The 24380-nt window shown below is 26.9% G+C and overlaps 13 protein-coding genes and 1 non-coding gene across 14 annotated transcripts; 6 read left to right on the forward strand and 8 right to left on the reverse strand.

Moving 5' to 3' along the window:
- Window positions 1-44: 44 nt before the first annotated feature.
- Window positions 45-1969, forward strand: PNEG_02072 (hypothetical protein; the record flags this gene model as incomplete). Its single annotated transcript, XM_007875861.2, has 5 exons — window positions 45-100; window positions 145-244; window positions 299-378; window positions 428-916; window positions 958-1969. 5 exons carry the CDS (start codon window positions 45-47, stop codon window positions 1967-1969), a joined length of 1737 nt encoding a protein of 578 aa, XP_007874052.1.
- A 656-nt stretch (window positions 1970-2625) lies between these two features.
- Window positions 2626-3371, reverse strand: PNEG_02073 (hypothetical protein; the record flags this gene model as incomplete). The annotated part of the gene is made up of 1 exon (XM_007875862.1): window positions 2626-3371. The coding sequence occupies exon 1, from the start codon at window positions 3346-3348 to the stop codon at window positions 2626-2628; it is 723 nt and encodes a 240-aa protein (XP_007874053.1). The 5' UTR covers window positions 3349-3371.
- Window positions 3372-3737: 366 nt separating this feature from the next.
- PNEG_02074 (hypothetical protein) lies at window positions 3738-7433 on the forward strand (the record flags this gene model as incomplete). The annotated part of the gene is made up of 9 exons (XM_007875863.2): window positions 3738-3743; window positions 3792-3953; window positions 3997-4685; window positions 4731-6030; window positions 6072-6157; window positions 6341-6420; window positions 6468-6724; window positions 6771-6863; window positions 6909-7433. The coding sequence occupies 9 exons, from the start codon at window positions 3738-3740 to the stop codon at window positions 7431-7433; spliced, it is 3198 nt and encodes a 1065-aa protein (XP_007874054.1).
- A 309-nt stretch (window positions 7434-7742) lies between these two features.
- Window positions 7743-8381, reverse strand: PNEG_02075 (prefoldin, alpha subunit; the record flags this gene model as incomplete). Its single annotated transcript, XM_007875864.1, has 5 exons — window positions 7743-7798; window positions 7848-7953; window positions 7997-8106; window positions 8155-8319; window positions 8369-8381. 5 exons carry the CDS (start codon window positions 8379-8381, stop codon window positions 7743-7745), a joined length of 450 nt encoding a protein of 149 aa, XP_007874055.1.
- Window positions 8382-8421: 40 nt separating this feature from the next.
- PNEG_02076 (hypothetical protein) lies at window positions 8422-10238 on the forward strand. The gene is made up of 7 exons (XM_007875865.1): window positions 8422-8491; window positions 8551-8633; window positions 8693-8823; window positions 8870-8927; window positions 8976-9111; window positions 9156-9284; window positions 9328-10238. The coding sequence occupies exons 1-7, from the start codon at window positions 8435-8437 to the stop codon at window positions 10180-10182; spliced, it is 1449 nt and encodes a 482-aa protein (XP_007874056.1). The 5' UTR covers window positions 8422-8434; the 3' UTR covers window positions 10183-10238.
- Window positions 10239-11370: 1132 nt separating this feature from the next.
- PNEG_02077 (hypothetical protein) lies at window positions 11371-14297 on the reverse strand (the record flags this gene model as incomplete). The annotated part of the gene is made up of 12 exons (XM_007875866.1): window positions 11371-11807; window positions 11853-12021; window positions 12062-12167; window positions 12221-12841; window positions 12886-13007; window positions 13060-13197; window positions 13244-13586; window positions 13631-13692; window positions 13746-13859; window positions 13906-13969; window positions 14016-14059; window positions 14106-14297. The coding sequence occupies 12 exons, from the start codon at window positions 14295-14297 to the stop codon at window positions 11371-11373; spliced, it is 2412 nt and encodes an 803-aa protein (XP_007874057.1).
- Window positions 14298-14593: 296 nt separating this feature from the next.
- On the reverse strand, window positions 14594-14666 carry PNEG_05035. Its single transcript has one exon. It is a non-coding gene; the product is annotated as a tRNA-Thr (tRNA).
- Window positions 14667-14716: 50 nt separating this feature from the next.
- PNEG_02079 (hypothetical protein) lies at window positions 14717-15915 on the forward strand (the record flags this gene model as incomplete). The annotated part of the gene is made up of 7 exons (XM_007875867.1): window positions 14717-14764; window positions 14814-14922; window positions 14986-15067; window positions 15113-15192; window positions 15238-15578; window positions 15624-15734; window positions 15777-15915. The coding sequence occupies 7 exons, from the start codon at window positions 14717-14719 to the stop codon at window positions 15816-15818; spliced, it is 813 nt and encodes a 270-aa protein (XP_007874058.1). The 3' UTR covers window positions 15819-15915.
- Window positions 15916-15992: 77 nt separating this feature from the next.
- On the reverse strand, window positions 15993-17219 carry PNEG_02080 (hypothetical protein; the record flags this gene model as incomplete). Its single annotated transcript, XM_007875868.1, has 2 exons — window positions 15993-16886; window positions 16929-17219. The coding sequence occupies 2 exons, from the start codon at window positions 17217-17219 to the stop codon at window positions 15993-15995; spliced, it is 1185 nt and encodes a 394-aa protein (XP_007874059.1).
- Window positions 17220-17439: 220 nt separating this feature from the next.
- Window positions 17440-19054, reverse strand: PNEG_02081 (phosphoglycerate kinase; the record flags this gene model as incomplete). Its single annotated transcript, XM_007875869.1, has 9 exons — window positions 17440-17565; window positions 17610-17626; window positions 17669-17769; window positions 17812-18068; window positions 18119-18162; window positions 18207-18431; window positions 18477-18800; window positions 18847-18944; window positions 18990-19054. 9 exons carry the CDS (start codon window positions 19052-19054, stop codon window positions 17440-17442), a joined length of 1257 nt encoding a protein of 418 aa, XP_007874060.1.
- Window positions 19055-19209: 155 nt separating this feature from the next.
- Window positions 19210-19654, reverse strand: PNEG_02082 (hypothetical protein; the record flags this gene model as incomplete). The annotated part of the gene is made up of 3 exons (XM_007875870.1): window positions 19210-19246; window positions 19302-19404; window positions 19501-19654. The coding sequence occupies 3 exons, from the start codon at window positions 19652-19654 to the stop codon at window positions 19210-19212; spliced, it is 294 nt and encodes a 97-aa protein (XP_007874061.1).
- Window positions 19655-19888: 234 nt separating this feature from the next.
- On the forward strand, window positions 19889-20727 carry PNEG_02083 (hypothetical protein; the record flags this gene model as incomplete). The annotated part of the gene is made up of 5 exons (XM_007875871.1): window positions 19889-20026; window positions 20070-20295; window positions 20359-20437; window positions 20483-20565; window positions 20609-20727. The coding sequence occupies 5 exons, from the start codon at window positions 19889-19891 to the stop codon at window positions 20725-20727; spliced, it is 645 nt and encodes a 214-aa protein (XP_007874062.1).
- A 51-nt stretch (window positions 20728-20778) lies between these two features.
- PNEG_02084 (hypothetical protein) lies at window positions 20779-21679 on the reverse strand (the record flags this gene model as incomplete). The annotated part of the gene is made up of 5 exons (XM_007875872.1): window positions 20779-20988; window positions 21036-21311; window positions 21367-21402; window positions 21451-21514; window positions 21567-21679. 5 exons carry the CDS (start codon window positions 21677-21679, stop codon window positions 20779-20781), a joined length of 699 nt encoding a protein of 232 aa, XP_007874063.1.
- A 365-nt stretch (window positions 21680-22044) lies between these two features.
- Window positions 22045-24136, forward strand: PNEG_02085 (hypothetical protein; the record flags this gene model as incomplete). Its single annotated transcript, XM_007875874.1, has 6 exons — window positions 22045-23133; window positions 23182-23286; window positions 23338-23547; window positions 23590-23748; window positions 23794-23946; window positions 23993-24136. The coding sequence occupies 6 exons, from the start codon at window positions 22045-22047 to the stop codon at window positions 24134-24136; spliced, it is 1860 nt and encodes a 619-aa protein (XP_007874065.1).
- Between the last annotated feature and the right edge of the window lie 244 nt (window positions 24137-24380).

Genomic DNA, 24380 nt, shown 5'->3' on the forward strand with positions numbered 1-24380 from the left:
AAGAAAAACGACCAAGATTTTTAAGAGAAAAAAACAAAGGAAACATGTCAAGACAACACCAAGATTCATATATTTCGGACGACAATGAGGATATTGACTGGTAAGTATTTAATGTGCTTTTTTTTAGATAAAATTAATCTTTAGTCCTCTTTGTATGGAAGAGATGGATCTTTCAGATAGAAATTTTAAACCATGTCCATGTGGTTATCAAGTATGTCGTTTTTGTTGGAACCATATTCGAAAGGTGATTTTTTTGAATGACAAAGGGTCTTTTTCTAAATCATGCTATAATTTATAGGATTTGAATGGACGTTGTCCAGCATGTCGTCGACCTTATTCAGAAGAAACGATTGAATTTAAACCATTAACAGCAGAAGAGTAAATTTGATAGAATAAGTATTTTTTGAAGAGACATTAAGAATATTAGATGGAAGATGGATCAATATCGAAAGAATCAGAGAAAACAAAAAGATCGTGAACGTAAAGAAATTGACACAATTAATCGAAAGCATTTAGCAAATATACGTGTTGTGCAGAAGAATCTTGTTTATGTAATAGGCCTTTCGCCAAAAGCGGCAAATGAAGAGCTTCTGCAAACCTTAAGAGGTCATGATTATTTTGGACAATACGGAAAAATTCAAAAAATTGTGATTAATAAGAAAAATGCATCGCATCCGAATGGATCAGGCAGCCTTGGTATATATATTACATATTATAGGAAGGAAGATGCAGCTAAGGCAATTGCTGCTGTTGATGGAAGTCTTAATGATGGAAGAATATTACGTGCATCTTATGGAACAACGAAATATTGTTCTACTTATCTTCGCAATCAACCATGTCCTAATCCGAATTGTATGTATTTACATGAACCTGGAGAAGAAGCGGATAGTTTTATGCGTGAGGATCTTTCAACTTTGTATGTTTTTTTTTTAATGAATTTTACTGATCCAAAAACAGTCAATATACAGCAAAATCTAATCAGATTCCATCTCCTAAAGATTTAAATACATCATCAATGCCATCTCGTTCCTTGAAAATCACAGAGACGATTTCTTCTAATGAATTATATAGTTCTAATGAACACGAAGGTTCTGCTTTACCTCCTACAGTTTCATGGGCTACTAAAAATCCTCCTTCCCAGGCACCGTTACTACAAAAACCATTGACACAGTTAAACAAACCTTCTACAAATGGAACATCTCAGAAAATATTATCTCCGCCACCGAAGCATGTTTCTACAACTACATCACCAATTACTTCACTATTAAAAACAGATACAACCGTTTTTCTTGATAAAATCCTGGAGAATCTATGTACAGGTCATTTCAAGTTTATTTTTTCTTCTACAATTTTATCTTCGGAAGATTTGCAAGCAGCACAAACAATGCTCCCGCTTTTTACATTTAATCCTGAAAATTTTAAAAAATCTGAAGAAGAAACTCGTCTACAAGAAAGAAATAGTGAATCTAAGAATGCTAATTTCCGCTTATCATCCTGGTCTCATAGTTCATCTCCTACCATGACAGAAGAAAATGTTTATAAAAGACAAGTATCTCGTCATGATCTATATAATGAAGAAGGGAGTAATCGATTTATTCAAGAGACAAGGAGAAATACTCAAAAATATCATCAAGGACTTGCACCAGCATCTCTTTCTCCAGGTATAAATTCTGCACCAATCTTGTATTCTCGTAATACAATACCTTTGACCAATGATACAAATTTTGGCGCTGTAAATGCAGAAATTGTGGCAAAAACATCAACTCCTCCAGGAATATATACTCAAGGGATGTATCCGCATAATTATATTAAAAAAGAGTCAGATACAAGATTTATCAGCCCTTCGCATGAGTATCTTAACAATTTGGGCAGACAGTCAGTATCTTTAGGATCTTTGCATCATGATCAGGGGATTCATACATTTCAAACTGGAGTTACTAATACAAAAACTATCAACTCAAGTTCATAAGTTGCATATGATTCTGCTTTTCGGATTCTAATATCTAATTGCAAGAATATAATTCATTATTTATCTGTATATATATGAACCATATATAGTCTTTATTATTAACTTTTGGATTTATATTTTTTAAAATAATTAAGCTACCAAGTCTTATACATACGTATACATCTTATTTTCGCATTTAATAGTTATATGAAATTAAAAAATATCTATATCTATATTATATACTTTTTGTATAAAATATCCCCAAATTTTTAGAATTAAGAATTCAATAAAACAATAGAGCCATTCAATAATTTATAAAGAATAAATCATATGTATAATTCTAAAAATATAAAAAATATTACTATATGTATAATAAATCGATTATATAATATAAATAAAATGCTATTCTTCAACTTAAGGATATAAACAAAAAAACATCAAACACAAATATACTATTTTAAAATTAAAAAAATAATAAATAACTAGAAAAGCATACCTTTACTAAAAATTACTTTTAAAAATTCCCATCTAACATTTATATAATTATTACAGAAACCTCTTAGAACGATATCAAAATCATAAAAGTATGTATACAAAAATCCAAATAATTTCATAATAAATGTAAATACCAATTTTCAACGAAGAAAAAGGTTTTTCTAAACAAAAAATATTATCAATCAATCATCCTCTACTATTTGTTCAAAGTGATACCGAGATCGTTTCCAACTCTCTTTAGTCATGCCTTTACCGCTTCCAATAACCCCTACTTTACCACCAAATTCTTCCGGGCTACGAAAAATACTTTTTTCTCCAATACGCTCAACCTTTCCTGTTCTTCCCCGTTTAACACCTTTTTGTGAAAAAGATTGCCAAACACGCTGACCAGCAATTAATTCATCTTTAGCTTTAATAGCTTTCTGTTTTTTAGGTGGTAACGGAGGTGCATTTGCTACTGATGGAGGAGGCGGCGGCTTTTCTTGTTCAATTTCAATAGCCCTCTTCTTCCCTTCAGAAATAGGCTTAACATGATAAGCCTGTAAAGTTTCAATTGTATTATATTCAAGAAATTTAACCGTATAAACTGTATTTGTAGATGATCCTGTCACCGATGTAATTTTTGCTGGATAAAACGCATTGTCTCCAGAAACCCATCTAGCCATTACTGTCTCACCTGTTTTATATGTCTCTGTATATTCATATCGTACCTGACTAAAATTCTTTGTATTTGTCGTTGTTTCTTTAACTTGATCTTCAAAATATCTTTTCGTAAGTGCAATCAAATCCGTCAATTCCACTTTTAAATCCTTAAGTTCTTGATTATCTGGATCCTGTGAAAGTGCTAAATTAACACTATCTAGCTGATATTGATATTGATTTAATTCACTTTTATCCAACACCATTTTTTTAACTTAAAATCTTTTCCATTTATTTTTCATAATTTTTTTAAATTTTTTAACGTTAAATTTTAATTATTTTTAAAAAAATTCTTAAAATCTAAAAATAATAATAAAAAACTGTCAATAATAAAAATAAAGAACATGACCAAGTATTAATTTTTTATAAATGTTTTTAAGCTTTTTTTTAAAAATAATTAAAATTATCTAATATTAATTCTAAAACTATAAAAGTTTAGAATTTAATTCTAATTGTTTTTAAATATCTATTGTTTTAAATACCTAATTTTTATGTAAAAATATCAGATGAAAATATATTTTTTATAATCGACCTTATCAAAATTTCGATTAAAAATTTTCAATAATTGGTTTTTAGAAAAAAAAGATAAAATAAGATGGATGTGAATATTATATTTATATAAATTCGTTATAGACTAATATATAAATAGCAGGATTATATATTAAGATTGGAAGATGTTCTTAAATCTACACTTTCGACTAATAGTCATGAAATATTTAATGCGACAAAAATATTAAAAAATGAATACTTTGTAGAATCAAAATCATTAGTTGGATTGCTACATATTATGCAATCGTCTGAAAATCCTCAAGTAATAATTATATATTTATTTATTTGTCTAATTGTTTTGAAAGATTCGTCAATTGTCAGCAATTGAAGCTCGCAAACTTATTGCAATATTTTGGGAGGATTTAAGTAAATCTTTGAAATGTCAAATAAAGAAATCGCTTCTTCAGTCAATAGTTTTAGAACCGGTTTCTATTGTTCGACATTCATCAGCTCGTGTTATTTCATCTATTGCAAAAATTGATTTACCAGTTGAAGAATGGAAAGATCTTCCTATATTTATACATCAGGCATCACTGTCGCATAATTTTTTGGATAGGGAGACGGGTTTATATATTTTATATGTTTTATTTGAGATTATAGAAGAAATGTTTATTGATAAAATGGAGGAGCTTTTTTCATTGCTTAAATTAACGATTAATGATAAGGAAAGTTATGATGTTAGGATGACTACACTTATGATTCTTGGAAAAGTTGGGGAAATTATTGATAGGGATGACAAACAAAGCATTAAATCATTTCAAGAAATTTTTCCGTCTATGTTTTTAGTTCTTAAAGAAACAATTAATTCTAACAATGAAAATTTTCAAAAAAATGCATTTGAAGTTTTTAATACTTTGTTGATTTGTGAAGGCGCTTTAATATCGAAAGCTATTAAAGATTTACTTGAATTTATGGTCCACGTAGCTTCAACAACAAAGTTAGATGATTCTGTTCGCTGTATGGCTTTGAACTTCCTCATTACGTGTTCTAGATAGTATGTGTTATTTTTCTTTTTTATCTATTATAACAATTTTAACAGTCGGAAAAACAAAATCCAAGCACTGAAGCTTGGCCCTCAACTTATTCTTAGTATGTTGTTAATAGGAACGGAAGAAGATACTGGTTCACCAGATGACGACTCTCCCTCTCGTCTTGCATTTAGATGTATAGATATTCTTTCTATTTCTTTACCTCCATCACATGTATTTATCCCTCTTATGAATTATATACCTCAATATTTACAATCTGAAAACCCGGGATATAGAAAATCTGCATTGACTGCACTTGGTGTAGCTATTGAAGGTTCTTCTAATTTTGTGTCTACTCAATTTTCATATTTACTTACATTAATTATTATCGGATTAAAAGATAATTATCATGTTGTAAAGCGTGCTGCATTATTAGCATTAGGGCAATTTGCAGATGAGCTTCCGGAAGAAACATCAGAAAGGCATGCAGAATTAATGCCTATTCTCCTCGAACTTATATTAGATTCCCATGAAGAGACTAAAAAATCTGCACTCAATACACTTGATGCATTATTAGAGTCTCTTGATTCTAACAGTATTTCTAACTATTTTTCTTGCATCATGGAAAGATTATTAGGATTATTTCAATCAAACTCGACACTCGAAATTAAATCCACTGTTGTCGCTGCTATTGGAAGCGCAGTATATTCTGCAAAAGATCAATTTTCTCCATATTTTGAACGAACTATTGAATGTTTTATACCAGTTTTGGAGCTAAAGGATTCAGAAGACGAATTAGAGCTTCGAGGCATGGTTACAGATACTTTAGGAACAATTGCAGAAACTGTTGGAAAAGAGAAATTTACACCTTATATCGAATATGTTGTTCAAAGTGCATACAGAGGAATGCAAATAGATCATCCTAGATTACGTGAATGTTTATTTTGCTTTTTCGCAATTTTAGCTCGAGTGTACAAACATGAATTTGCACCATTTCTTCATGTTGTAATACCTGCATTGATTCAATCATTGGATAAAGATGACTCTGATGATATATATAAAGATAGTGATGAAAATGATAGTATAAAAAATTTTGATAATGACAAAGATGATACATTACTTGATATGTCAAAAGTCAATTCTGCAATTACTATGGAAAAAGAAATTGCTGTAGATGCTTTAGGAGAAATATGTTCTCATACTAAGGAACTATTTATTCCATATCTTGAAGAGAGCAAAGAAAGGCTCATTAATTTATCTACCCATTTTTATGAAGGAGTTAGGAAGGCCGCTATATCAAGTTTATGGAGATTTACAGCCACTCTATATAATATAAGTAATCCACAACAATGGCTTCCAGGATTACCATTGGTATAATTAGATAGGCATTGAATTTATCTTATTTTATTTAGAAAATTCCACTTCACACAGATGTTGATAAGTTTGCAACTTCTGTAAGAGATATAACTATAGAAATTCTGGAGGATGAAAGTGAAAGGTAATGTAATTCTGATGTTTTTTTTTTCAATTATTATTATTTAATGATGAATATTTTCGTTTACCCAGCTCACTCAGATACATAATTGTAATGATGTAAAAACGAAATCGTACTAAATAATATTCCTGATAATATATTTATTATATTTATTATTTAAATTAAAATTTAGCTAACTACTTAAAGACTTGTTGTTATAGAAATTTGTCAAAATATTTCAGAAACGTTGAAAGTGTGTGGTCCCGGGATTTTAGGAGATGCTGAATGTAGGAATATTTTAGAAATATTTATTATTTATTAACATAAGATTTAGCAATACAAAAAATATCCGAACATATTCTTCAAATTTTAAAAAAACAGCATATATCTCAATTAGACGAAGATATAGATAATTTAATTAATAATAATGAAAATGATGATTATGTTGAAAACGATGATAAAGATATTGCAGAATATGACGCATTGCTTATAGATTCTGCCATAGATGTTTTGATTTCTATATCTCATGTTCTTGGAGAAGAATATTCTCAAACTTTTGGATTTTTTTTACCTCATATACTTAAATATTATGTAGGTTTATTATATTAATATACAATTATTTTTGATGGTGCTATAGGAAAGTGAAACTGCAAATGATAGATCTATGGTGATTAGTGGCCTTGGTGAGATTATTGATGGATTAAAGGCAGGCATTACTCCATATACGGAGGTATATTTCTTGTTTATTTCTTTACTTGTATTAACATTTCTTTAGCAAATATTTCATATTTTCATGAAGGCACTTGATGATAATAATGAAGAAATTAGGAGTAATGCAGCCTGTTCCATGGGTCTTTTGTGTCAATATTCTAAGTATGATTTAACAAGCCAATATATGACAATATTTTCAAAACTTCAATCTCTATTTTCTAATAATAACCACAAAAATGCTAAAGATAATGCAATTGGATGTGTATCTCGATTAATTATTTCACACCCTGCATCTGTTCCTCTTACACAGATATTACCTCTTTTGGTCTCTTTTTTACCCTTACAAAATGATTATTCGGAAAACTTTCCCGTGTATTCTGCTATTTTGAAATTATATAAATTAAATGACATAAATATCATTTCATTAACAGAAAGACTTATTCCAATATTTGCTACTGTTTTAGGACCACCTGAGGAACAACTTACAGAACCTATAAGAAATGAATTAATAGAACTTGTTAGAGCATTAAATGCTAATTATTCAGAAATTATTAGTCAATATCCTTGCCTATTAAATGCTATACGATAATTTTCAATATTAATATATATTTTTTAATCTTTTTAGATATTTAATGTATATATTGTACATATACTAATAGTATCATAAAATCATTTAATCTTTATAGCTAGATTTAGACATAATTATTTTAATAATATCTTCAATAATATATACGATATATATTATTATATATCTTAAAATATTTAAGGTTTTTTTATAACAAATAACTTTTAGATACAGTTAAAATAATAATCAATAAATCTAATTTTTCAGTAACTTTGTCATATATTAATCATATTCTACTTTATTTGTTGAAAGTTTATCTAAATAAAATAATATTTAATTAGGAGATGTTTGAAGATTCTTAATTTTTTCTTGCATAATTTCTGTAACAGCTACAAATAATTTAATATACATTTTTTGATCTATAAATAATTAAATTACCTTTTAAGCTATCTGACTTTGCATTAAGATGTGTTTCTAAATCTCGAAAGTTTGTCTCTAAATACTTTATTCGTTCATCATAAAACTTTATTGCTCCATCAATTGTCTATATAAATTAAAAAAAATACATAAAATTGCTTCAAGGAAACTTTTTCAACATAATACCCAGTACCAATATCTACCATCACTTTTTCAGGATCGGAAACTAAAAATCCTGAAACATAAAGAGATGTTGTTAACGGTATTAATATTTCTTTATCTATACCATTTTAAATAAGATAAAAAATTTATAACTACAAATATATACTATTGTTTTCTTTTTTTAATAACGTATTAACCAATTTCTTACATTCTTTAAACTTAAATTGAGCTTGTTTTAATTTAGAAAAACTATTTGTAAAATAATTTAACTCTAATTCTATTTGTTTGCGTATTTCATCTAATTGCGGAATTGTTAAAGATTTTAGGTCAACTCCTTAAGATTATTAAAGATTCCTTAATATTTTATTTATAATTTTTACCTTTTTGTTCCATCTTAATTTTTTCTTAACGTTCTCTGATTAAATATAAAATATTTAAATGAAGAAATGAAGGTAGATAAAGAAAAATTAAGAGAAAATAAAGACGAATTCATAATATCAGATGTAAGATCAATTAATATAGTCTCTTTAAAGGAGAAAATTGGCTAATTTTTTGATAATAGAAGATACATTTATTATTGAAACGAACACAAGAACTTTTTTCTTCAGAATATTATTTTTGTTCAAATATAGATGATGAATCAAGGTATTTTCATGGTTATATATATATATGAATCGATATGAAATGATTTTCTTTTTTTTTAGTAAAAAAGTCAAAATTAATTATAAAATAAAAACAGAATATGAAAATGTAAAAGAATTGCCACAGAGCATTTTTAGTAGACATAAGGAAGATTTATCTGAAAAAGATAAAGAAAAAAAGGTAGAAAATGGAGGTTTTTATATTTTAATAAATGTTTATATTAAACCTAATTTTATAAGATGAAGATGAAATTGGTTCAAATAAATTACTTGAAAAAATTCTCTCAGAGAATCATAAGTATTTTTTCTATGAAAATATTATAAAAATGTTAATTTTTATATATAGAAATGATGATAAAAATTTAATGGCATTAACACTTCCACTTAAAATGGACTCATCTAAATCATTAAGTCATATGCAAAAAAATACACAAAATAAACAATCTTCAGGGCTTATATGGCGAGAAAATGTTAAACCTATTGTAAAATATTTTATTTAATTTTTTTTCTACTAACATTTTTTAAGAAACCAGAATGGCATGCTCCATGGAAATTAATGAGGGTAATTAGTGGACATTTTGGCTGGGTGAGAGCGATAGCAGTAGAACCCGGGAATAAGTGGTTTGTTACAGGTTCTGGTGATCGTGTTATAAAAGTCATTTTATAAGATTATATTTATTATTTTTAACCAAATATAGATTTGGGATCTTGCATCTGGTACTCTTAAATTGTCATTAACAGGCCATATTTCGACTATTAGGGGTCTTGCGGTATCGTCTAGACATCCTTATCTTTTTTCATGTTCTGAAGATAAAATGATTAAATGTTGGGATTTAGAAACAAACAAAGTAATTAGACATTATCATGGATCTCTTAGCGGTGTTTATTGTTTATCTTTACATCCTACATTGGATGTTCTTTGTACAGGAGGGAGAGATTCTGTTGTAAGGGTTTGGGATATGCGTACTAGAAACAATGTTCACGTGCTTTCTGGACATAATCAGACAATTGCAGATGTAAAATGCCAAGATGTAGATCCACAAGTTATTTCTGGTTCTATGGATTCGACAATTCGTTTATGGGATTTAGCTGCTGGTAAAACCATGACTGTATTGACGAACCATAAAAAAGGTGTCAGAGCTCTTGTTCTTCACCAAAAAGAATTTAGTTTTGCAAGTGGAAGTGCAGACAATATTAAACAATGGAAATTTCCTGAAGGATTATTTATGCAAAATTTTGAACAACACAATGCTATTATAAATACATTATCATTAAACATTGATGATATTATGTTCGCTGGTGCAGATAATGGATCTATGTCGTTTTATGATTGGAAATCAGGATATAAATATCAAACATTAAATACAATTGTTCAGCCAGGATCATTAGAAAGTGAAGCAGGGATTTTTGCAAGTACATTTGACAGGACAGGTCTTCGTTTAATTACATGTGAAGCGGACAAAACGATTAAGGTTTATAAACAAGATGAAAATGCTACAGAAGCAACCCATCCACTTGATTGGAAACCAACACTTACGAGAAAAAGATATTAATTTTTTAATATATTTTGTCATATATGGTTTTTATATAGAATGCATATAATTTTTAATATAATTTATAAGAATACTATTACATATATATTTTGATATATTCTTTTTTCAATTAAATGATTATTCAAAGACATCTTTTTTGCAGAAAGAACACTATATATCCTTAGATAACTCATAAAACTTATCAATTTATAAAGTCAAGTTATTTTCTCCTTTAAAAGCCATTCTTTAAGATTTTTCTATTCCACAATCCATTGCTATTTCTTATTATACAAAGGCTTAAGAAAAAGGCAGATGAAATAATGAAATTCCTCTTTCCATTGACGATAAAAGCAAGAATTATGGCCCTTTATTATTATCTAATATGCATCATGTAGGAAAATTAGCAGCAGAATGTCTTAGATATTCAAAAACACTTGCATGTCCTGGTGTCCAAGCAGAAAAAATTGATCAAGTTAGAAAATGCGCATTTTTCAGAAAATATATTCATCACTATTAAATTATGAAGACTTTAATGAAAGTTGCTGTATTAGTATTAACAACATTATTGCTTATGAGGTTCCTGATAAGTAAAGCTAATTTAATATTCAAAAAAAATTAAATACATAAAAGAAATATTTTGCATTCATGAGATATTGTAAATATAGATATTTCACTTTTCGTAAGGCACCCTGATTATCCAAATGAATATTTCCATTAAGACAGTTCAACTTTTGGTATTGGAGATATATTTGAAAATTCTAAAAGACTAATTTACTACACAAAAAAAGTATAAATAGCAAGGATTAATGCATTTTCACCTAAAAAACTATTTAATGTTGTTGGAAAAGTAAGAGGGTAGTGAAAAAGAGCCTGAATTTAAAGTTAGCAATTGCTTAATGAGGCATGGTAATAAGACAAGAATTTTATTCATATTTACTTATCTATCATCATTATAAGACTTCCTCCATATATAGATATTTTAATATTAGTTTAGACAATAGTGATCTAGGAGAAATGATGCTTGAGATAATATTTACGATTGAATCATGTTTTTGTGAAGGAGACGCAAATGATCTAATTCTATAGAAAAATAAATGGTCAATATCTACATCAGAGGACAGCCGATGTGCTCAATTTGAACGCACTGTTTTAATTACAAATGATGGAGTTGAAATTTTAAGATATTTTTTTAATATATTTTCCAAAAATTTACGACATAAATAAATGATTATATTCTTCTAAAAGCGAATTTTCATCAGTAAAGCTAAGTTCTTGCCGCAAAACTGTCGTTAAAACCCATTCCATATTATAAACTAGAGGAACTTTTCCTGCCTCTTTTCTTTTTTCAATAAAATGTTTTAAAATTCTAGTATCCGAAATATTAGATATTAATATGGGAGAGAGTCCGTATTCTATCCTATTTTTCCGAGATATAGCTGATATACAGACTCCTCCATTTACTTCTATAATTTGTTTTATAGTATCTATTCCATTATTATAATTTGACACAGCCGCAGGAGAAATTTGAAACAAATATCCTTTAAATAAGGAATGTTTATTTTTACGCGCTCTATCTAAAGATTCCGAAAGTTTAAAACTATATTTCAGTTCAGATTCAGGATCAATTAAAAAATAATTATTTTCATCTAACAAACAATTAGAATTAATATAATCATGATATATGAACATACCCATAATTTTTCTTTCTTTAAGGCACGCTTTAATCCAATCTACAGATAATATTTTAGGAGCATAAGAAAGTGCAGATAAAAATTTCTGAGTCCGTTGAATTCGAGAAGTAACAAGATGTGTACAATCTTTAGCGTCTTGAACAGTAGCTATTCCTATAGTAAGCAAAGCCTTTTATCGTTAATAATATATTTGAAAACATATTAGTAACCTTTTCCATTTGATTATCCCAATCTTTATATCCTGTTACCAAAATTCGGACACTATAATCTCTAAAATCTTTATTTGTTGGAAAAAATTTGGCTATAGTCTTTTTTCTAGCACTGAATTAATGTTAAATACTATTTAAGAAATAAATGTATAATCTTACAAGACTTGACTATTTTTTAGATCTTTAAATTCAATGAATAATTCTTTGGGCTTTTTTCTTGAATTTGTCATGTCTCCAGAAGAATCAGAAAATGTTTTTCTTTTGCATTCTTTCTGATATAATAAAACATCAGGCATTATTTCATTATGAAGCCTCTCTAAAGCAACAGTAGCAGCCCTTCTTTTGTGGAAAGATGGAAAATTTTCTTTTGTTAAATTACAATCAGATGCCTGAAAAGAAGACTCATTATCACTATGAATCTGTAAATCAAAATTATCCAAAGTTGATGGCATATTCAGTGAAGATGAAAAAGAATCCAATGACAATTCATTATTGTTTGATGAGATATTGTTTGAATGTTTTAATAAATTTGATTCCTTAAGGGGAGATTTTTTTTCAATAAGGTCATTACTTACATTTTCATAAAAAAGTTTTATCACGTCCAAATTTATAGGTGTATTTCCAACAATTTTCATGAAGCTTGTTTTAGGAGGAAAATAAATATAACGAGGCGTTGTAATATTTTGAAGTTTCCATTCTGCATATGTTTCTTCAAGCCAAAGATGATTCACTATATGAATATTCCATTCCAATGCAGCCAAATATTTTTGTCCAGATTCACTATTCAATAAATAACCATTGATACAGAATAAGGTTAATAATACCATGGAATTATCAAATGTGTATTATTGGGTGTCATATTTTTTGTAAAAGTTGCACCTAGAGCTTTAATAAGTTTTTCAAGATATTGTCGAGATTCTCCTTGATAATTTGAAATAGTGATAACCTAATAAAATTAGAAAAAAACAAATCTAAAAAAAAGAAACAAAAATCTGTACCATTTCATGCATTTCTGGAAGACCAGTTTTTACAATAGGATAATGCAAAAGATTTAGTTCTGGATTAACCCATGTTTCATATACATACATCCAATAAAACCATGTTAAATTACCAATAATAATTCCTTGAAGAGCCGCCTTAATATATAGTTAAAACAAACATTGAAGATATAATAATAATTACTTGAATATATTCATTTCCTTCTCGATATATCCCAATAAAAACAGTAGCATTTTGTATGGACGATACAACTATTGCACCGAAACTGACAACTATTGTTTCAATAGTATATAATAAACTTTCATTTATTTCTAAATCTTTTGAAAAAAATATTTTCTTATTTTTCAGGACTTGTTTTGTAAATTTCAAAGGAATTTCATTCAAATTTTCAACAGAATCATTTATTTTTTTTATCATATGTGGCAAAACTGACTCTGTTTTAGTTTTATTTTCATCAAAAATATAATCTGTCAATAAATAAGGCGTTTCATCAACACGCTGTCGTTGTTTTAAACAATCGTTAAACCTAATTGTTTTAAACTTGGTTTCTATAAATAAAAAAGGACAAACCATGCTGGTGAGAGTATTTTTATCCCAAGTTCCGGTCTTTTTAAAACCTGTCTACATGTTTCCTAGAATTCTAATTGGTTTTCTTCCTTTTTAAAGGAATATACATCAAACCTACATTATTTACATCCAATGTAATAATGTGAGTAACACTTTTTGATAAAACCTCTGTGCACTGTCCTCCAAGAGCCAAAGCTCCTTCATGAATTGCATTTCGATTTCCATCTGAAAGCTTATATATCTTTAATTAATTTTATTATGTACTCATTTCAATTCACCCCAACACATGTAATTACAACTCCTGTAAAAAAATGCCGGGGATCTGCTGAAAAATATTTAATACTACACAAAATATGTCATAAAGTAATAATTTATAAAAAAACACTACTTTTGAAGATGTTTACGCCGAATAGACGCTTCTACCCAATTCACCTAAATATTATTAGTATCAAAGCTTTCCTTATCATGAAATGTTAACATTGATGATTGGAATTCCTTTTTTCTTCATCAAACGTGTTGTTTTTCTATTGAAATCTGTAGTAATGATATGTGTTAATTGTGAATAATCATCCGGAAGTGTTGCTCGTGTTGCACCATATTTTTCAAGTTGTTTATCAACATCTGGTGCAAACCCATCGAGATAAAATACAACATCTTTAAAGATTGTCATTTAACGATATACGCGTTGTATACTGTTTTATATAAAAAGTTTATAAAAAATCTAAAATCCTATAAAATCTAAAATAGATAAAATTTAAAATATAGATAAAATGTATAGAATATATATAGATACTGTAAATATAAAATATAAATATATTTTCAATAGGAAAAATGGATTAAAAACGTAGTATTTAATAAAACGCCAAAGACTTATTTAATAAGGATAAATATTATTGAAATAGCCTAAAAATAAGCTTGTCTTAGTATTAAAATTTATGGTTCGGACACATAACTGTCCTTTAAAGTTGCCTCCACTGTGGATTGAACACAGGACCTTAGCATTACAAGTGCTACGCTACTACCACTGAGCTATAAAGGCATTGCTTAAGCTTTCTTTTGTATAATCTATAAATTTATTATTTTTAAACAATGCCTCGAGTAGGCGTGCTTGTAATGGGTCCAGCAGGCAGCGGAAAAGTAATAGATTCATATGATATAGAAAATGCTTAATAATTTTCTAATATAGACAACATTTAGTCATGCACTTGTTTCTCATATACAACAAATAGGTCGTCCAGCACATTTAATTAATCTTGATCCAGCAGCGGAAACAAGCGATTTGGGAGTCACTATAGGTGAATACAAAAATAAAAACATTATACATATATTATTATAGAATAAGATTGATTAATTTTTAGATATTCGTGATTTAATTAGTTTACAAGATGTAATGGAAGAACTTGAATATGGTCCTAATGGCGGATTAGTTTATTGTTTCGAGTATGAAAATTGGTATTATATAAGCGATTAATAGAAGGAATATAGTTTTTTAATGAATCATTTGGATTGGCTTGAAGAGGAATTGGTAGGGTTTGATAATGATTATTTGGTATTTGATATGCCGGGTATAGAATTTAAATGAATAGTTTATTTTTTTTGAACAATTGAAGGGCAAATTGAATTATATACACATATTCCAGTTTTGCCAGTGCTTGCAAAATATTTACATCTTCAATTAAATTTTCATCTTTGTGCTGCATATCTTTTAGAATCACAATTTATTATCGATAAGGCGAAATTTTTTGCAGGAGTAATGAGTGCTATGAGCGCTATGGTATTACTTGAAATTCCTCATATTAATATCATGAGTAAAATGGATCTTATTCAATCACAAATTCGAAAAAGTGATTTAAAACGTTATTTAAATCCTGATCCTTTTTTATTGATTGATGAAGTGAATTCAAAGACAAATCCTCGGTATCATGATCTTAATAAAGCCATTATTCAACTAGTATTAACAATTCGTTTATATATATTATTTATTCATATTTTATAGATTGACGATTTTCATATGGTATCATTTTTACCATTAGATATACATAACGAAGGTTCGATAGAAATGATTTTGGCGTATATTGATGATTGTACACAATGGGATGAAGATCAAGTCTGAAAACGCTCTTTTATAGTTATTTATTAATAAATATAGGAACCAAAAGAGCCCAGAGATTCAATCAATACTGATAATTAGTAAAAAAATATTAATGTTGTATTTATTATTCTAAGCACATTATTACATAATATTTTATCATTAGAGATTTTCATAAAATAAATAAAACATGTTTCAGTTCAATATTAGTTTCATCTTCATCAAATGCGTATAGCCTTCATATGCAATTTTTTATATATATTACAAGCATATTTACTATTTAGAAACTTTAATACCTTTTGTTAATTTCACAGATTTAAAAATCTTAGATATTTCAGGCTGTTCTTTTAAAATACGTTTTCTTTTTGAAAAGTATATAGTATTCGTGTGTTGATCAATAAAAAGATCATCTGTAAAAGTCTGCTTTATCGATGAAGGGTCTAAAACATAAGATGGTTCTTTTGAATGAATATTTGCAATATCATTTTTTAACAAAACTAAATCTGCTACTTTTTGACAGTCTCCTTTAATAACAATATCAAATTTTTTTTCAAATTCCTTGGGTTTTGGGAAATCAGATGTATTAATCCATATAGTTACACCATGAGAAGCTTTTACTGCTTCTATCATTTCTCGAACAATTTTTCGTGCTCCTGCGATCTTAAGACTAGTACCTGCGACAATCAAGGCATCCGGCTTTTCTTTAAGGTCATATTCTGTTACTTTTCCAATTGCTTCGCTGTCTAAATTATATTCATTATATAAAACAATCCTCGGTCTTAATTTTCCCACTCCAATATTACGTTTTCCTGCAATTGTACGTATATTCTCCATTTCTATACACTGATGACACACTGAGAGTGAGTCATCTTTAAAAATATCTGGATCATAAGGCCCTGTCCAATAACATTTTGAACAAATCATATTTTGAAGACCACCATGCAACTGAATTGTTTTAGGCCATGGAGGCAACATAGGCAAAGGTGCTTGAGACTCTAAATATGGCATCCGTGTCTCTAAAAAATCAATATTTTGTGTATAAAGACGTATTAGTTGCGAAGAACGTGCTAATGCCGCAAGATATTCATGAAACAATGTAGGTTTAGCTGATGCTGAAATCCTATACAAATCCGATATCATCTTATGGAACCGTTTCATATCATTTTCATTCTAAATTTATTAAATATATCTTTTTTTATAAAAATATTCAACTTTATAAACAGAAATATCAAATAAATCTTGCCCGCTAGTTTTTAACTTAAAATTTGAACGTAAAGTAGCAAAAAGTCCATTTTCTGACCTGAAATCTGGTATTCCTGCGCCTGTAGAGATTCCTGCGCCTACAAAAACAACTACCTTTTTCGACTTTGTCATAACATGTTTAACTAACTCAATATATAAATCATTATTTTTATTTTCAAATAAATCAATCATAAGAGGCTCCTCAAAAGATATCTTAACCGTCTTCTTTCCATCTTCTTTATATTTAAAAACATGATTCATCTTTTTCCCCATAAATTTTTATATTTTTAAAAATATTTATTTTATATATTAAATAAATAAAGATACAATAGAAAAACAAAATCTTAAAGATGAAAAACATTATTATATAAAACTTTTGTTTTATATAGTTTAGAGATTAAAAAACATAAAGAATGTTCCTGAAAAAGAATCTTAAAAATATTAAAAATATTACTTAAGATTTTTAAGATTTTAAAACAAATTACTGTTTATCAGTTAGTATTGAAACGCCAGGAAGAGATTTTCCTTCTAAAAGCTCCAAACTTGCACCACCGCCTGTACTAACATGAGATATGTTATGAACTTGTCCGTATTTTGTAGCAACAGTCTAAAGTATATTAGTTTGAATAAATTTGTTTTGAAAGCTCTAACCGCAGTGTCGCCACCACCTAAGATAGAATTAGAAAAAATAAGATGATAATTGTAAAAACCTATAATAACCATGTTTCCAGATTTTGAAGAGGAAACAACGGCATCAAGTATTTTTTTAGTGCCATAAGCAAAAGAATCAAATTCAAACACACCAGCAGGACTAATAGGTTATTTTATTGTAAAATTAAATATTAGAAATTACCCATTCCATAAAATAGTTTTGGCTTGTTTTATTACCTCTTCAAATAATTCAATTGATTTATGGCCACAATCTAAACCCATCAAATCTGCAGCAATTCCTTCTTTATCAGTAGTATATCCAGTCTTTGCATCTTTATCAAATTTATCTGCTGTGATAAAATCTACAGGAAAAACAATTTTTACATTGTTATTTTTTGCTTTTTCTACCAGAAATTTAACATTTTCTGCGCCTACTTTATCAAATAAAGATGTCCCTATCTATAATAAATTAATAATTTTTAGTGAAATGTTTAAAATATTTAAAAAACCTCCATATCCTCCAAAATTTTTTTAAATGTATATGCCATTCCGCCTGAAATCTTAATAAAAATTGATTTTATTATATTTTTACTTTACCACATATAATTAGGATATCGACTTTATCAAGAAGATTATCAATAAGCTGTATTTTGTCTGAAACTTTGGCACCACCAAGAATAGCTAAAAAAGGTCTTTGCGGATTTTCAAGAGCTTTAGCAAAAAAGTCAAGTTCTTTTTTCATAAGAAATCCTGCAGCTCTTTGTGGTAAATCAACACCGACTATAGAGCTATGTGCACGATGAGCTGTACCAAATGCATCATCTAAATAATATAAACTATGAAAAAAATAAAAATTTCGATATTAACTGATATATATCTCTCCCAAAGATGTTAAAGATTTACGAAATTTCTCAATATCCTTTGGATCTGCTTTAATTTTATTTCCTTCTGCATCTTTTGAACTTCCTTCTTCTTCAACATGGAATCTAAGGTTTTCGAGCAAAATAATTTGACCATTTGTAGCTTCTTTACATATTTTTTCAACATTTTCGCCAACGCAGTCATCTAAAAAAAGAACATTTCTTTGTAGAAGTCTTTCGAGTTCTTCAGAAACCGGTTTTAATGAATATTTCTCATTTCTTTTACCATTAGGACGACCTAAATGAGACGCAAGAATTACTGCCTTTGCTCCTAAATTTCATATAAATAATGAGAAAATTAAAGCCAATATAAAAACCTTCTTTTATAACATATTCAATTGTTGGAAGAGTAGATGTAATCCTCTGATTATTTGTAATTTCTTTATTTAAATTCAAAGGAACATTAAAATCAACTCTAAAAACATATTATATCGTTTTTTTACCAAAAAAAATATAATACCGGATAAAAACTCTTTTCCCTTTCAATACTGTTTCCCTGACTGACAATTTATTGGAAAGAGACATTCTAAAACAGCTTTTTTTTCTATATTTTTTGCCCGTCGGAAAACTTAAAATGAATCAAACAATCTTAATATTTGAATTAAATATAATTTATAAAGCAACTAACTTATATATTTATCTTGTTAAAATGTATAAAAAAAACTAAGTTTTTAATAAGTTTAAACAGATGGTGTTTGAAATTTTTGAAGTTCAGCTCTAAAAATTAAAAAAAAATATATATTTCTATTTGAACGTTTATTATTAAACATACCTTAAGCTTATAGAAAACGAATCTTCAATATCATCATCATCCCAATTATCATCCCATAATTTATCTTTACTTATTCCAAGGTCAGTATCAGCTTCTGTCCAGTCTATAATATTAGCTATAAGTAAAGAAAAATATATATTGAATATAATAAAATTTTATAATATTCAATAGAAAATACCAATAAAACAATAAATAATACCTTCTGCCTGAAAATCTTCAAATTCATCATCATCATCTAATGTATTAATATCTATTTTTTTTTCTTCAGCAGTGTTTTCTGTTAAAACACTATTATATTGATCTTTTTCTTCAGTTTTTTTTTTAGATTCATCTAATTCTCCTTTAATACTCATTTTTTTAATATTAATATTGATGAATTTATAATTATTTTTTCTTATTTCTTACTTTAATTTATCCTAAAATTTAAATTTTTTTATATATTTTATCTAATAAAAAATATTTTATAAAAAATTAATATATTTTTTATTTTATTTTTAAAACTTATAATCTTATATTTTTTCTATTTATTTTTATTTTCTTAAATTAATCTTGAATATTGAGTTAAATTTTAATTTTTCGAGTATATTATGTTAAATGAAACCAAATCATGGTCTACTTTAAGATTACAGTTAATATCATTAGAGTCACAGACAGAATCTCTATTATTAGAACTTGTAACATCATCGGAAACACTTGAAGAACATGCTCAAGATCTTTTTAATAAGGTTTATTTTATCATAAATAGGGGTTTTTCTTATGGACAAATAGAGAAATGTAATTATTAATTCTTTATCAAGTTTATTAGATCCAGATTATGGAGGAGATACGATTAAACGATACCATGTAGAAAGACATATAGAAATATTAGAAAAACATAAGGAAGAATATGAAAAAATGAATGTCAGTCTTGAAATTGATTATTATTTTTTTCATAGTTTTAGAAAAAGAGAAAATCAAATTATAAAGAAACTAATTATTTTAAAAATAATACTAAGTATGATTTAAAAAATATCTTGGATAATTAAAGGATGATCTAGAAAACATAAAAATGGATTAGAAAACAATGAATCGGATTATTTTCTTGAGGAATCAAATAGAATTGATAATTCGCATAATATGACAGATGAAATTCTTTTGTAAGTGTGATGTATTAGATAATTTTAATATCTAATCTACTTTAGACAAGCGTATACTACTCGAGATGATTTTTATCACCAAAAAGATATGCTTCATGATATGAATCAAAGAATGTTAAGAGCAACAAGTAAACTGAAGAAGAATTTGAAAATAGATTTAATATTTAATAGATTTTATTTCTGGAATTAAATATTTTATTTCTAAAATAAATACTAAAAGGAAAAAAAATAATTTGATTTTGTCGTTTGTTATTTCGGCATGCATTATTATGACATATTTTATGATATGAAATTGCATTCTTAAAAAGATTCATATAATAAATTATTTTAAAATATATCACTTAGCACTCAACACTTTTTTTATATTCTTTTATAAGTTTTTGTGAACATATTATCAAATTTTCTTTTTCTTCTTTTGTTGCATTTCCACATCCTGCCCATCGAATTTGAGATTGATTATCTACAAGATAAATATATCCAACATACATATTTGTAATCATCATATTTTCTTTAATATCTTTTGGTAATTTATTAATAAAAAAGTATGTGTTCTAAATAGATATCAATATTAAAGTATACCTTCGAGTTAAATCATTACATGATATTCTTTTGATATACTATTTCTTATGTTTTTTGAAAAAAGCCGAACAAGTATAGCTTTTATGAAACTTTCTTGCAGATTAATATAAATATATTTCAAATCAGGTACCTCCAAATATAATTTAGGACTTAAAAATGATTTTATATGTTCTTCTCCTGATTTAGATGAAAAAATGCTTACAAGAGATGCAGCTGATGATTCAATAAAAGGTGTTGTATCTGTCGTAACATTTAAAAGAGTTCTACCATAAAAATTTGCAATGTACAAAGCTTGCTGTATAAAAGTTAATGCATTTATATAATAAAAATAATAAAATATCTTGTATTACATCCTTATTTAACAGATAATTAGGTGCTATCCATTTCTAGAACCTTCAATTAAAAAAAATTTATATGAACTTATCAAAATTTACTTTTCCTTGGTGATATTTCATACCCTGAAAATCATCCCAATATGATTTCGAAGCTTCTTTTAAACTAAAATAACTCAGATATTTCTTCAATTTTCTTTTTTTAAAGTAAAATCTACAGTTTTTCTCTTCTTTCTCTATTTTTTTCTAAACTTAATAAATTATTCAGGCTTTCTCTCCAATTTTTTAAGTTTTTTTCGCCATTCTTTACAAGTGATGGAGGATTTGCCATTCCAATGGGATATTTTAGAATATTTAAAGGTAAAACCTTTGTATTTTTACTTAATTGACTAAAAAAAAATTGATTAATAATTCTTAAATTCTTCAATTTTAAATAGTTTTTTCCTATTAAAAAGCTATTTTTATTATTATATTTAATCATACTAAAAATCTTATTTTATCTTTGAGATTTATTAATTTTTTTCGTTAAATATTAACATTTACTTGCATTAAAAATTAAGTATTTTTTAATGATTTCTTAATAAATCATTAGTTTTCATTAAGAAATAGTCCAAATTTCTTATATTTTGTTGAAGAAATTATAAAGATATACTAAGTTTTCTTAAGATTATAAGGAACTTTGTAGTAATAAAGATAATGGCAGAAAAAGAAGGGAGAAAAGAGGCAAAATCTATGTCTTTTTTTAATTTACAGAAGAATATAACAACGATTCCTCAATATAATTCATTGAAGGTTCAAAGCGGGAATATTAAAAGGACCATTTCAGTTTTTGAACAATTATCATGTCCAAAGCAATTACCGGATAAACAAGATATATCTAAAAATACGCGAATTTTAGCACAAGTTCAGAATAGTTCTTTAATAAGTGGGAATTGTTTTTCAAGTGTTTCTTTGGAAAAGAAAGAAAATATTAGAATGAAAGTGGTAGAACCTTTGAAAGTGATTGAACCTTTAAATGATGTTAATCCTCAATTAAGTCCAAGAATAATGAAAGGTGTTGCTATTTCTGAAAGGAGGCCATCTTCATGGGCATTTTCACCGTCAAATGTGGGAGAGTTTAATCTAGATCAAGAAAAAACGCATTCTAGAAAATCATTACTAGATCCTGTTGAAAAAATGGAGAACACGCAGGAATTGTTTCTTTTCAACTCGAAAAGTATTAAAGAGGATCCTTTTCCATTGGAAGAAACGAAAAATATATCTAAAGATCATAATAAGTCATTATATGAAAAGTTTTTTGAACTTGAAAGTCATGAAAATACATTTCATATGAATGATTCGTCAAGTATTCTCTGTAATTCATTGGATTCTTGCTCATTGTTTGAAGCTAATGATTTAAAAAATGAATTGATTTCTGCTAAAGAAAGATCTGATATGGAAAAAGTATTTAATGAAAAATATTTGAAATTAATACAACAAAACAATAAATTAAGGAATAGAAATAGGCATCATGAAGAAATTACAGATACACTAAATAAGGAAGTCCAAGAGAAAGGTCCTTTAATATCTAAAACTGAAGATAATAAATACATAGAACAAATTAATTCTCTGAGTCATGAAGTAGAAAAATTGGCTTCTGAATTGAATAATTCAAGTGTATACAATGAAAAGTTATTAGAACAAATAAATTTTTGCAAGTTAGAAAGTCAACTATCTACAGAAATTTTAAAAAGTGAAATTGAAAAGTCTAAAGATATTATAAAAAGTTTAGAAGAACAATTAAAGGTTTTTTTGTTTAATTTAATATTTGGTTCTTTTTTTTTATTTTTTTAGAGTCATGATGTGAACCAATTAAATTTTCATGAGCATTTAGAATCTGTCAAGTTATACTATATAGAAAGAGAAAAAATACTTCAAAATAAACTTATATCTGCAGAGGTATGTTTTATATAATATTTGAAATAAATAATGAATCCTAAAATCAAAAAGCAAGCTATAGATGCAGAAAAAATTGAAACTGCTAAAAATATGGAAGAAATACGAAAAAAATTAGAAGAATCAGATTCGTTAAAAAAGAATGTCGAGGAAGAGCTTTCTTTCGCATTAACCGCAAATAATGAATTATTAAAAGAAATAAGTTATCTAAAGAACAATTGTGAGATTAAAGACAATTATGAAAATATTTTAAAAGACTCCGAAGTTTGTATATCTTTGAAAAAGAATTATGTTAAATTTATTAAGGGAAAAAACAATGTCTTTTCTAAAGACTCTACATATATTAAAGAAATCAGTGATCAACTTAAAATAACTCAAGATGAATTACAAGAAGAAAGAAAAAAACTAGAAGACAAAACAAAACAATGCGATATACTTTTTCTTGAATTTTCTGAATTGGAGATGGTAGTTTTGTTTTGTTTTGTTTCATTTTTAATTAATTTTTATTAGAAATATTTTAATCTCCAGAAGAAAGTATTAATAAAAAATGAACAGATAACAAAGCATATTTTTAAAATTAGGGAACATGAACTAACATTAGAATCTTTACTTAAAGAACATAATTCACTTATCAAAAAACTAAATATACAACAAAATATATTAGTGAGTATCTTTTCTTACTAAAACACTATTTTTTAACAAACATAAGTGTAAATATACTGATATGATAAAGGAAAAAGACAATCTCATAAAACATTATAAAGAGGATTTCGAGAAATTACATTTTATTTATTTAGAAGAAATTAATCATATTCATAATAACTTTGAAAATAGGAAAATATTAACGCATTAAAAGAAAAAAAGTGGAACATGCACATATTTATTGAGCAAAAATGCATTATTTTAAATAATATATTTTATAATATCTGGCTTTTTCAGTTTATATGGTATTTAAAGAAACAATATATACTAAACTTGAAATATTTCATTATATTATACGATTGATTGAAGATTATATGCTTTTATTTAATTATTTAAATTATTTAAGAAATCAAAATAAATTTATATCATACAAAACTGATAAATTTGCATTTATA

Source organism: Pneumocystis murina, assembly GCF_000349005.2.
Source record: "Pneumocystis murina B123 chromosome Unknown supercont1.12, whole genome shotgun sequence".
Taxonomy (NCBI): Eukaryota; Fungi; Ascomycota; class Pneumocystomycetes; order Pneumocystales; family Pneumocystaceae; genus Pneumocystis; species Pneumocystis murina.

Bases quoted from the DNA above. Each gene is read 5' to 3' on its own strand.
- PNEG_02076 (XM_007875865.1), top strand. From the start codon at position 8,435: ATGAAGGTAGATAAAGAAAAATTAAGAGAAAATAAAGACGAATTCATA. The intron at 8,634-8,692 runs GTATTTTCATGG...CTTTTTTTTTAG, and splicing joins AATATAGATGATGAATCAAG to TAAAAAAGTCAAAATTAATT. The intron at 8,928-8,975 runs GTATTTTTTCTA...TTTTATATATAG, and splicing joins ATTCTCTCAGAGAATCATAA to AAATGATGATAAAAATTTAA.